At 40.9% G+C, this 13,454-nt stretch overlaps 1 protein-coding gene across 1 annotated transcript in view; it reads right to left on the bottom strand.

Moving 5' to 3' along the window:
- sv2a (synaptic vesicle glycoprotein 2A) overlaps window positions 1-13,454 on the bottom strand; it is a 29,396-nt gene that overhangs the window by 14,801 nt on the left and 1,141 nt on the right. Inside the window, exon 2 of the mRNA XM_055047200.1 lies at window positions 4,529-5,279. Within this exon, the coding sequence (XP_054903175.1) occupies window positions 4,529-5,138 (610 nt within the window). The 5' untranslated portion in view covers window positions 5,139-5,279. The remainder of the gene's footprint in view (window positions 1-4,528; window positions 5,280-13,454) is intronic.

A 13,454-nucleotide genomic window follows, 5' to 3' on the forward strand; every position in this document is an offset into this window, starting at 1 on the left:
CCACACATGATTCATACATTTAGATCAAATTAAAAATGACCTGTAGATATGATGGAGACATAATGGTTGTGCTTTCTGTAATGACAGAGAACCGGCGAGTCAATCATAGTGACTGAACCATCATTCAGTAAAGATCTCTGATTGGGTATCGTTGTGGGCTGCAGCACCGACCTTTCGACCTTTCACCTATCAGTGGAACCAGATGACTATCTGTCCTGCTGTCGTCACTGTTAGAAAGCATCAAGATAATATATCAGCTTAATGCGTTAACAAACTTCAGCGTTACTAATAAAAACCAGGAATTCAGTCTCAATGTGTGATGCTTCATATAACAAATATCTAACATTATTGCTCAAAAATGACGCATTAAATGCTTCAGGTCTGCTGTCATTCGAAAAATTTAAGATTTAAAGATCTGGTTGAAACAGGAAAGTAACACAACACTAAAACAAGTCCTGGATCTACTTTTCATTTGTCCAAAATAAAGATCAGATGAACATTGACTTTGTTTCTCATCTTTTCTTGAATTTCTTTAGACTGTAGCATGATGCAGTGATTCCTTTTAATTCCTGTTTGTCAGACAGGTTGATTCTGCAGAAGCAAAGTTGATCACAGCTCAAAATTTATTCATCTTTCCACAGCGAAGTTGCTTTGGATGGCTTTTTACTCCTAGTAAATCAAATTATTTTCTGAAAACTGCCTTTTTAATATTTACTCAGGTTAACTTCGTCTCATGTTGTCAGATGATCTGAGAAATGAGCTGGAAAAGGTGTTGGAGAGAAGTAGCGATGCTGGGCATCTCAGCCGGAAGTGGTGGGAGGAGGAGATGGAGAGCATGAAAAGAGGAGTAAAAAGAGAGAAAAAGGGAGGAGCGGACAGCGCGAGTCAACGCTGTGGCAGAGCTCCCTGAGGCACAGGGATAGTGGATGTGTGTGGATGTGTGTTGATGTGTGTGGATGTGTGTGGATGTGAGTGGGGAGGGAAATGAAAGGAAAAACTGTGCAACACTGCAGGATTGTTGCGTCTGCGTGGATGAGTGGGAGAGATGGGGGTTTAGTTTGGCTTTAACTTAATACTACTACCAATAAAAATACATCATTAAACATAAAAGACCCTCATTTCCACTTATGTGCATCAAAGGTTTGTTGCTAATTATAGCCAGGTATAAAGCTTCACATTTCCTCATGCCTGTCTGTCCCACAGGAGCCAGTAAATCAGACCGGCCTGATTAGATCTGCCATCTTGTCTTTGTCCCATCTGTTTCCCCTCAACCAGGACTTCACTGACAAAATCCACCAAAAGGCCAAACACTTATTACAATCCAGAAAGGTTCCTGGATGCTGCAGGAAAACGGCGCAGCAGCACTGCAATGCACAACCCAGCGCAGCTCGCCGGCCTCCAGAAGGACAGAAATTTCTCACACATCAAGAGCATTTAAGCTCAGTTGGTTCCAGAAGTCATCTCTTTCTCTGCAGAACTCCTCCTTTGTATGTTTCTAATAAACTGGCTGCATGCAGCAGCTGCAGCCGCTGCAGCTTCATGAGAAGGGCAAATCAATGACAGCCAGTGTGTTTCTCCTGCGGCTCACTGAGCGTCAACGCTGCATCACGATTTGTGTCACTCTGAATTCCCGCCTGTTAGTTTTCTTACTTGATCAAATGTTCCTCAGCAACACGCCTCTGGAACCTTTCTGAATAAAACGGAGCAGTGTTTTGTGAAATGCGCTGTCACAGCTTCCTCTCCGGGATCATTTAAATGTTAACAATCTGCAGCTCGTTCTGCAGACGCTCCTCCGCTGCGTGCGCTGGGTGTCGCATGCAAACAGCCCAGTGCTTCAGGTGAAAGACTCTTTAGACAGCATGCTGATGGAACGCAGTGGGGTGGGGAGAACGGAGAGGAGCAGTCAGAAATCAGGGGATGCAGGGAAGTTGGAGCAAAAAAAAGCCTCTTCGGCTGTGAGTCAGACGTGTTGCATAACAAGCGAAGGAGAGAATGGAGGCCCCTCGTGACTCCTAACTGAAGCCTTCACCCATGAATACTCAAGTATTTTCATAATTTAAACATTTACACTTTTTCTTGATTTCTCTGGGTGAAATTTCCTGTTTTAGTTGAATTACTTTACTGACTGTAGCAATGTGCCTCCCCTGCAGCTTGCAATAGGAGCTGACGTTAATGCTGAACGTCATGGTGAGATCAGCTGCATTTAAAAGCTCAGTGCAAAACAAAATGCTCAAATGTTGACAAAGACTAAAACAAGAGCTCAGAAATCTCTGGCCTGTATTTCTGTTGCAATGTTTTTGTTTCCTTTTTTTTTCCCTCTGATTATTATTATTTGTTTGTTTGGTCTTCAAACCCTTTTATTGATATGAATCACAGTCATTTTAATAGTTTGGAGGTTGTTAATAGTCCTATCTTTCTATTTCTTTGTAAAGCAGTTAGAGTTTATGCAAAAAGTGCTCAATAAATAATGTTTGATTAATTAAATAAAATAAAGTATATCACTGTTTGTGCTCTCCTCTGTCTGTACAGACAACATGTGACAAGTCCATCCTTCTCCTGTCATTACCTGTTGCAGCTGAGGCCCTCTAGGAGGCGCTACAAGGTCCTCAAACCTAACTAAGGCACTTATTTTGACAGTGCCTTATTATTTATTATTTATGACTCAAACGTGGTGGGAAGTCGTTGTAATTCTGTTTGCATTGTGGCTGCTGTTCGTATTGCACCTGGTTTTAATTAACAGAGTTTCACCGTTTAACTGCAAACAATAATTCATCCCGTTGAAACTGGCTTTCTGTCAGGCCACTGCTGTGGTGCTGCTCTCTGCATGACAGGAGACACACCTCCATATTGCACCTGAATTTCTGATCTACGCTTTGCAGTTTTATTCTTTGCATCTTTGTGACAATTGTGACGCAGCTGTCATAAATTTTTGAGACACACAATTTTGGGGTTTCATATATTACAGTGTATATACTGTAAGCTATATTCATTGAAATGAAAAGAAATAAAATATTCTCGATGCTTAATACGAGTGTCGTTTTCTTTCATATTCTGAAAAAAATATTGAGTTTCTTCATAATAGTCACAGTTTTTTAGATGCACCAATATAAACACCTTTAGTGGAAAGTAATAAATCAAGAAACGTTTAACACAATTTTACTATCTGGGAATAAAAAACAAATTAAAAATTGAACTTAAATGCCAATAGTAATGTTTTTAAGTGATGTATTTTGAATGGAGGTCAATGGTAAAACAAATGGCAAGGGTCAGAGATTGTTTAACTTAAAAAGGGTCCAATTATTCATCTGCTGTAAATAATTGTGTTTTCTAAACTCATGTATGTAATTATTAATATATTAATCCTTGTCACACGTCTGGTTCATGTTCTGTGTCCACCCTGTGCAGCTAATGACAGACGATCACGTGGTTCTGGACGCTGATTAAACATGAACCCGCAGGGTAGGAAAAACAATCCCAGAGTCTTCAGCTTCCACTCAGTGCAAACAGAGAGCCAGCCACGCTGCACACAGTGTGAGAAAGACAAACAGCACACACAAAGGAAGCACGAAGCCAGCGCTGCCTCTCGCATGCAGACACAAACAAACATTCAGTGGCACAGGTGAACCGAGGCTGATAATACCAAGAGTTGGGTCAGGCTGTTGGGCTCATGCACGGCCAATTGGGTCCTAACAAAATGTAAACTGCAGCGACTGCAATGAGATTCTCCTAGATAACCAGGGGATAGCAAGTTAAGTGGAAGCAGCTAATGCCAGAGAAGGTACTAAAATTAAAATAAAGAGTCAATAAAAAACAGAAAGTGATTTCAAACTCGAAGCAAAATGTGGCAGTTTTTTTGTTTTGTTTTTTTACATAAAATTAGTTTCATCTGACTATCTGTAACTGCATTCAAAAACACATTTTGACCAGACACATGATGCTACTTACTAATGGAAATTTAAGATGTCTGCATTTACATTCTGACTAGTAAGAATAATAATTCATTATGTTGAATTAAATTACTTTATTACATTTTGACAAGTCAAAATTCCTTTCAAAATATCTTAAATGATGTCACCAGATTTGTCATTTAACGGGTCAAACATCCGTAATTACAATTTAAGATATCTCGAATATAATTATGACTAGTCAGAATTATGCTTCTCCATGTCTCCGATGGAAATGTGCCGAGTCATAATTCACTTTCAAGATATGTTTGAAATAGTCAAATCTATTTTGCTACTATCTGAAAATACATTAAATATATGTTGAATTATGGTGTCATGCAAAAATATCTTTAATTAGAATTAAGACAAGTCATAAGTGAATTGGAGCTATCTGATTCACATAGTCAGTAATTTATTGTAGATATCTACTATAATATATCTCAAACAGATGCTCTCATCAAAACATAATTAGAAATACCTTAATTTACTAATATGTCTATTCATAAACCAATTTCAGATATCTGTGTACTGAAATCAATTTTATGTTAAAATGGCCTGCCATACCCAAAACTCAGTTGACTTACCCAGCATGCCTTTGTTTGGCTCTGACAAGCACATGTCCTTCTCCGCACTGGGAAGCACGAAGCCGACCACAAAGATCTCCACGCCGTCGGCCATCAGCGCCAGTCCCAGAACAAAGTAGAGAGTCCACTGGAACTTTCCGTGGCCGCACTCCTGCAGGATGGCCTCGTACTGCTGGGCCAGCTCCTCCCGGTCCTTCCGCACCTCGCCCTCAAACGCCGACAGGTCCCTGAACTGCTGCGCCTCGGCGACGGCCATGCCATCCATGTCGCCGGTTTTCCCAGAGTCACCCCGAGGAATGCCCTGGTACTCACCCTCATAAATCTCATCGTCCTCATCGTGACCTTCGGTGGAGTCGCTGTGGCCTTCATCGTCGTTGGCTCGGCTGTCGTTTCGGTAATATCCGCCATCATTGCTCGGCACGCCAGCGTAATCGTCGTCGTCGTCTTCCTCTTCGAAGCGCTTGTAGGAGCGCTTGACGTACTCATCGGCCATCTTGTCCACGCCGCGTCCGACCTTCTTGCCGACCTGCTTCTTGGCAACTTTGGCAATGTCTTTGGCGCCGCGGATGAAGTCTGAGCGGCCGTCTCGGTAGCGCCCGTCGTCGTCCATCTTGGATGCTTGGAGGAGAGATGCTGCAGAGGACGGGGGAGATCAGCACATGAGTGTCTGCTGTGGATTCTGTGGACTGATCCAGGCAGGACCGTGGACAGCTCCCTGCTCTGCTGCTGGTCACCAGTCAGACACCAAACCCTGCAGGGAAGCAAAGAAACGGGGATGTCAGCAGCAGTTATGTGGACTGTAAGTAGAAATACAAACGCTTCAGGTTCAACTAATGAGAAAGCTTCCAGAGCATCCGTCCTGACCCGATCCCCAAACAAATAAAGAACATCCATTTCACCAAGACTGTCCTACAGTAGAGGACATTATGAACACTTGCTACATCATAAACATCAGCTCTGCTAATGCTACAGAGCTGTACCAACTTTTCATTAGCAGAAGCTCCATAGCTCAGTACTGCTGACTCAGGAAACTCATTTGTTCACTTGTAGCACAGTTGATCAATAAAGATTCTTCAAAAAAGAAACTGAACTGTTGCATAAACAGACTTCAAAACAAGAGCATGGATATAAAAATCTAACCTGAAGAATTACTAACAGTCAAAAACCAAAACTTCAACACAAAACAGCCGAGTAAATTTATCTGGAAAAAATGACCCAGACGAAGCTAAGAGCGCTAAAGGTTTTCAAAGTTAGCAAAAATGCTCCAGTGCTAAAGGAAGTATCTGCTCCTCTATTAGCATGTTAGCTGATAAGTAAAAGTACGCCACCTCTGGACAGACGACTAACATCTTGGTTTAGAGACCAACTCGAGGAGCTCAGCTTGTCTGAGGTGGTGACTCTGTTAACCTCTTCATGTCCAGCCTTGCAAATAAAAATCAGCAGCTTAACCTAAAACCAATAATGCATAACAAGGTTGGTGTGGGTGGACATCAGCTTGGTGCACCCGTCTTATCTGACTATAAAGGAAGGAGAAGTTATTTGTTCACCAGAAATCACTAAAATCAACTAAATATTCATAAAATTTAATTGTAAGAAGTTCTGACCCAGAACTTTTGACATTTTTGTGTATATAATTTTAACAATGAAGCCTTTCCCAACCAAGAGATGAAGAGCATTTAACAACAACCGTTAAATAAACTTAAAAATGATTTTACCTAAATCTGATCTGCAATACGTCTTAGTTTTAAAGCAAATCAAAAGTTTATTGTGAAACTGAGTCATTTTCTAAATGCTTCCGACATCTCTAATGAAGTGTGAGTTGGTAATTTAATCGCAGTTAGGCCGAGGGACAGACTAAAAGCTGTTGCAAGCAGTTGATGAAAGATTTAATTATGTCATTTCATTTTCTTCTACTGAGCAAAAATGATACTGAAGGGTTGGGAAGCGGAATCTCAGGCCACATCTAAACAGATGCAGTAAAGAGCTGAGAGGAGACAGACAGGAAAACACAAGAGAGTCAAGAATTTCCTCTGTTCCAGCAGACAACATGTCCATGAAGCCTCTGCATTCAGATGCACCATACAACAAACTATATTTACCATAAAACTACATAAAAACAATAGAGTGGTAAAATACGACACAAAACGTGTTTTGTTTCTCAGTTCTCTTCTCACCTGAAAATATATATTTAGTTAATCAACAACCACAACATTTTGCAAAAGACAAAACAAACCTTTTATATCATTTTACCATGAATTCTGCACTAATGGAGACAGTAAACGTATCTATGACCTTCATAAACTGGAAAATATTATTCAAATGGAGCCCAGAGCTGCTGGTGGGCTTTAGGTTTAAAGTCCCTGAGTGGACAAAAATATAAAGAAACTGAATCAGAAAGTTATGGCATTAATCTGCAGCTGAGATCATATTTAGCTCTGATGTCAGAAAGAAGATTCCCATTTGCTTCTAAGGAAGTCATAACCAGAAGACAGAAATTTCAGCCCATTCTCGGCCTTTCATTGCTCTTTTATCCTTCAGCATTAAAACAGCTACATTTACTGCAGGTCTTTTATCTCCTAGAATAGATTTCTCCCTCTTTATCAGGTGTTGGCGCTCTCTGATGGAAGCAGGATATTTTACTTCAGGGACATAAACGATCCATTTAGCGGCAGGCAGCTTTTGGCAGGGAAACGGCCAGGCAGTTAGGCTCCAGAGAAGACGGATGAAGAGAGAAGAAACTAATAAAAAAGCTAAAACACAACACCATTAACATCCGATGGCCTCACCGCCAAACACATCCACTCCATAAAATACACTCAGCTCAATTTGTTTAAGCCAGATGAGCAAAATGATGCGAATAAAGACATTTTTCTTCTTTATCACATTAATACTTTAGTCTAGCTGCATGTTTGGTTGACCTCAGATTGACCTCGTTGTGAATGCAGCGGAGTCTGGTTGTCAGACAACAGAATTAAATGAACTTTTTTTAGCTTTATTATTAATATTTGTTATTTAGCAGCAGCATCATAAAAATGTTGCAGCAGAAGACATCTAAATAAAAACAGTTCTGTGGCTTCTTTCATTTTGTATCTTTGAAATCTAAAACACGCAGCAAGTTTTCAATGTAAAGAGATTTTAGATTTTATTCCATCTCAAAAGACTTTGTGTTTTTTTTATCTTAACTGCACTTCATCAACTTGAACTGAACATATTGTTTTGGTCTCCCTCTCTCTCTTCCATCTGCTCAGTTTCCCCGTCGTATTCCAGTTTGTTGGGTTGTTTACATTATAATCTTTCTTCAGTGATGTTTAGATTCCCTTATGCCGTCACTTTATTCAGTTCTGAATAGTTTTCATCCAGCCTCCTGTTTTTCCACACATGCCTCTCCTGTCATCCATTTAGAGTGTGTGTGAGCGTGCATGCATGGAGGGTGTGTGTGTGTGTGTGTGTGTGTGTGTGTGCGTGGGTGGTGTGTGTGTGTGTGTGTGGTGCAGAAGTGGTGATTCCCTTTCTAGCTGCAGATGGCTGGTAATGTCATGCAGCGCAGGATTCATTTCTCACATGCAGAGATGGTTTGTTTTTTTCCCATCAGAAATGCTGCAGGTTACAACTAAAGCTGAAGAGCTATTTTTCAGGAAAAAAGAAGAAGATACAGACATTTTTCATGACTTATGTGGCTGAGGGATTACTTCAGAAGTTTAAATTAACTCTAGAGAAAAGCGGTGATCATAAATGCATCATTCCCCCTGACAGTTCAGCGATGTGAGAATCAGTCAAATCTGTCTGCTCCCTCTCCTGCCTCAGTAACTCAGGTATTTCTGTCTGTCTCAAGAACATTTAAAATGTTACATATAATTTCTGCTGTTTGGAAAACTCAATCGCACTCAGCAGACTCATTAAACAAACATCCACACCTACAATAAACAGTCCACTAGAGGACATTATGTGCAGCTGGACACTCCTTTCATATCAACGCTCAAAAGAGAGGAAGCAGCTGATAATCAATCGCAGTCAAACTTTTAGTTCGGATGTGAAAACACAAAACAATATTTATTCAGTCAATTTCAAAGTTTCTTGCATCAAATTCCAAGAACAGGGAGCAGAATGAAGGAAAGGCTTCTTACCCAATTCCTGAGCAAAAGGGACAGAAACAAGCAGCAAATTGTGTGAGCCAAAAGTATAAATGTCAACATTTCTCAGAGCTATTTCAGTACAAACATAAAACCATCACGAGTCCAAGTAATGCCTGGTAAATAAAAATTAATCCTGCTGATGATGAGTGAGAAATTCCTTCAGTTCCTTCAATAATTCGTGGCTCTTTCCTGGCTGAAGGGACAGCGGTGTGAGCATCGACTCGACCTCCCCCAGCAGTGATGCATTGTTGCAATAAAGCAGCCTCGCTCTAGTTCACGCTCTCTCATCTGCACAAAGTCACACAGCTCTTCCAGCTGCATCACGTCCAGCACAGAGCTGCACACACGCCGGCGACTATTGGCTGTTTTCAGCTCAACCAGGCCAGAGCTCCACCTCAACACGCAGGTCTCCTCTGGGAGGCTCTGCATCCACGGTGGCACCAAGTGGGATAGCAACACCATGTCAAACAGCGTGACGTCAGGCCCCTGCATCCATTTTGGCTTTGGTCTCTGCTAAATGGGTTGAACAGCAGTCAGACAGAGCAAAGCTGAGGGAAGCATGTAAACGTTGTGAGGGATAAATGCATTCGTCATGTTCTCATTCAGGTCCATTAGCTTCCACTAATAGAGAAATGTCTCCACAAGCTCATTACCTTTGGAACTGCAATGCAGCTGATTGCTTGTTTATCTATCATCCTACTGAGAACCAATATATCACTAAAGGAAGAAATGCATTTCAATAATGAAGCATTTTCCACCAATTTACAGCGGGAGAGGAACTGGTACTGAAAGCTGTTGGTTTTGTAACAGCATGGAGAGGCTCTGACATGCAGGCATCGTCAGATCTCTGGACTCACTCAGGAGTTTAGTTAATGAGGATACCTCCTCCTGCAGATGTTTACACCTAATGTGTCCTCCATGCACATCTGTAGTGAGCGAGCAGCCCAAGCATTTATACCTCTTCAACTGTTCCACCTTCCTATAAGCTCACAAAAAGCCCCTGAAGTCAATTCACTGTCCAGACAGAAATTCCACTGGAGGTCTTTTTGTGACTTTTCACACTCAAAGGGGAGCTTTATGTGCTTCCATTTGGGCTTCTACTGATTCTAAAAACAACCCAAGTGAAAAAAAAAAGAAAACAAAACACCCAGCCAGTTTTTGGTAATAAGTTAATGGTTTTTGGTGTCTGGAAAATGAGCCATTTCAAAACCTCTGGAATGTAACATCACAAATCAGTGGGTACTGCTCCATCACCTAGCAACCCAAGCTAACGGCATGTTCAGAGTGATATGCAGGTCCTCCATTTTGATCTCCTCTGGAAAACATGAGTATTATTAATCATATCAACAGTTTCTCCTGCCAGAGCTGCTGATTTCTGCTGTTTTAACCTACAACCAATTCAAAGTGTTCCACCAAAACAGAACCACATTTAGCTTGGAGAGACCAGCACAGCTCAATCTGCCTCCTCTAACCTCACTAGCTGTGTTTGTAGTTTCTCCGAAACAAACAGACTGAGCCTCAGTACAACAGGACTAAATTCTTTGTGACAGTTAGAAATCTCCTGCAGGAATTTAAAAAAGGTGATTATAAAACCTGTGAAAGCTTAACTTATGATGCACGAATCAGCATACAGTGTGCAGACGCTGCAGCCCGGCGCTCTGAGAGCAACGAGTGCAGCGCTGCTTCTCATGCTCATCGCTCTGTTTGCATCATATTCATTCAGGAGAAAAAACAAGTTCAGATGAGCAGATTTACATTTCACTACCAAACCGCAGAAAATGTTTATCTATTGACCTTGACTTTTAATTTTTAAATCAGGGTCAAATTGTTATAAATATGGAAAAAGTTAGGCATAACACAAAGTATTCATCTTTTAAAAACCAACTTTAATATGAAGTAGAACCACATCAGTCCAGATGTTTTTACTGAAAACCTGCACCCAATTTTAATGCATTTCATTACATTTTATTACATTTATTAAAACTGAGTAAATGTAGCAAACATTCAGGAAGAAAGAGACCCAAAACCTGCAGTAGAGCATTTATCCCAATGTTTATCATTTATTGTGATAAATTTCTTGTCAGGATAAGAATTACGATTTATTGTCACCATAAGTTCCAATTAATGGCATTGAAAACTTCCCAAAACTGTCCTTATTGTCAGGGTTGATAGTTTTATGACTGTTCAATGAAAGCATCAATAAATACCAGTACATTTAAATATACAGTTACCATATGCAACTTAGTGGCACAAACACATCTTTATGTGACTGGCGTCCTAAAGAAGTGTGTTACAGCTGGGAATGTTTTTTGTGTCTGTGGGGCTATAAATGCTGTGACACAAAGTTACAGTCACATAAAAAAGGAATAATATACCCCTGATGACTGCAGTCCAGGATTTCATCCATTCTCCTGAACCAGAGGACAGCATGAAGTCACCTCTGGCAGAAATAAGATGCTCTGTGAGTTATTTATGGTGCGCTCCACTCTAATTGCAGCTCCAACCCTCTTTCATCTACAGCTGACAGAAAAAGGCCATTGATTATTCCTCTGCCTTGCAGACATGGCGAGTGTGAGGTCCAAACAGATGTCTCCACAAGCACAAATGAGGCGATCCGTAAAAGCCATCCTGATGTTCACACAGCGGCGCTGAGGGCTGAGCGAAGCCGCGCTCCACCGTGTTTTAAGATGTTCTGCTTCCGTATCCGACTCGGAGAGGCGAGCTGGAACGTGTGACGGGATCATCTCTGAGGACAGACGGGAGCGCGGCCCAATCAGCAGGCAGAAAATAGGAAACGCAAACAGAGACGCTGCTGCTGCTCGTTTTCAATGCGGCCAGGCGCCGCAGGCTGGACCCGGGGCCAGGGGCCACAGAGTCAACATTGATCATTAAATGAGCTTAAATCTGGGTTGTTGTTGTTTTTACATGTGTAGAATGAGGCTGAATGGATTTTGGCAGAAATCAAAGTTTTTCTAACCAAATCCACCAGAAATAGATTGACAAAACTAAAGCAGCTCCAGTCTGAACAACGTCCAGAGAAAACTGGAGCGGACAGAACAGGATGATGAATCTGAACTGGAGCTACTTGCTCGGTTTTCTGGGTTTGGATGTCAAACTCGTTTTCATTTTGCTCCATGTCAACATTATGAATTTTCTCATAGTAGAGCCAGAATGTTTGATCAAATCCATTAACGCATTTTCCACAATGAAAGTCACTGATTTTGTGGAGCTAAGTTAGAAATATTTGCAAGAACCATTTACATGCATGACGGTGAATGGGATTTTGTTTCCGCGTCCATCACGGATGACAACATGACTTTAGTAAAGCTGAGGAAGCAGAAAGAAATACTGCAAACAGCTGGAGGAACTGATTGATGTAATTTGACAGTAAACAGATAAAAACTGCTTAATCTAAAAATAGATTTAAGCAAACGACGATTATCTCTGGAGTCCAGCGATAAAAAACTACAGAGGGGCGATAAGCTCATTCAGTCTGATTTTAATTTCATTTCTTATTTAACGGAAACAGCAACTGCAAAATTATATTGTTTATATATATATATATATATATATATATATATATATATATATATATATATATATATATATATATATATATATATATATTATCAGAGTATAGACAAAGATCTGCATACATTTGTAATGGAAACGCAGCGACTGAGGAGCTTATGGTGAGTTGATTGCTGGATGGAGAACCGGTGGCTGATTGGTGACAGGCTGCAGCTGTGAGACGAAACCAAAGACTGAGGAGGGAGAGAGAGAAACACACGAGGGAGGGGAGGAGCGACAAACTGGACATAAATGAATCCAAGTGAAATTAATAACTAAACACAAGCAATAAATGAAAGACACACTAAACTGAGTAAAGGATAACTAAATTAAAATAAGAATAACTGAACTAGCACAGGAAATAAACATGGATAAAGCAGAATTATGAAAACAAGTAATCAATACAGGAGGAAAAAGAAGCAAAAAATCCAAATAACCTGACAGGAGGAAGCTGGAGTACCTGGTGAAAAGTCAGATCCTCATCCAGCTCAGTTATTTAATCATAATGTAAACAAACCTGGAGTCTAAATGATTCAATAAAAAAAAAAAATCCAGAAGCTGCAGCAATTAATTTTTAACTCCAGTTTCCTTCCAGAACACAAAAACAAACAGGCTGAGTTCATCAGTCGCTCTGCATCCATGACAGGTTGGATTGGCCTTGTATTGGCAATATATTGCTGCTATATTGGTGCGATATTGGTACTATATTGCTGCTATATTGGCGCGATATTGGTACTATATTGGTACTATATTGCTGCTGTATTGCTGCTATATTGGCCCTGCATTGGCCCTATGTTGACACTAAACTGGCTCTGTATTTTACTGCAGGACAGACAAAATGCCCTGATCTAAGTGTCCTAGTAAAACAGCAAGTCTTCCATTCTCACCACTCTAACCTCTGACCTTTAGGACTCTCTGGACATGAGTGAAGAGACAGGCCATCCAAATGGGCCGACTGTTTTTATGTAATCTTTTTTAGTGCTTAAAGTTGACACTGAATTGTGCGATGACACCTCAGTGAGAAATGAAAACGAGGGGAAACACCCACACTGTTCAAGGAGGAGACCAAATGAACACATGAAGACAAATGAACACATGAACCGAAGACAAACGAACTGGGCCGGAGCTCCTTTATCTGGTTCCAGAGAAAGAATAAAGCCCGTCTCCAGTCCCTCGTCCTGCATGGTGACGGTCTGCAGCGTCTCATCCGCAGGCTGCAGGAT

This window comes from Poeciliopsis prolifica, unplaced genomic scaffold (genome assembly GCF_027474105.1).
Source record: "Poeciliopsis prolifica strain line A6 unplaced genomic scaffold, Auburn_PproV2 SCAFFOLD025, whole genome shotgun sequence".
NCBI lineage: Eukaryota > Metazoa > Chordata > Actinopteri > Cyprinodontiformes > Poeciliidae > Poeciliopsis > Poeciliopsis prolifica.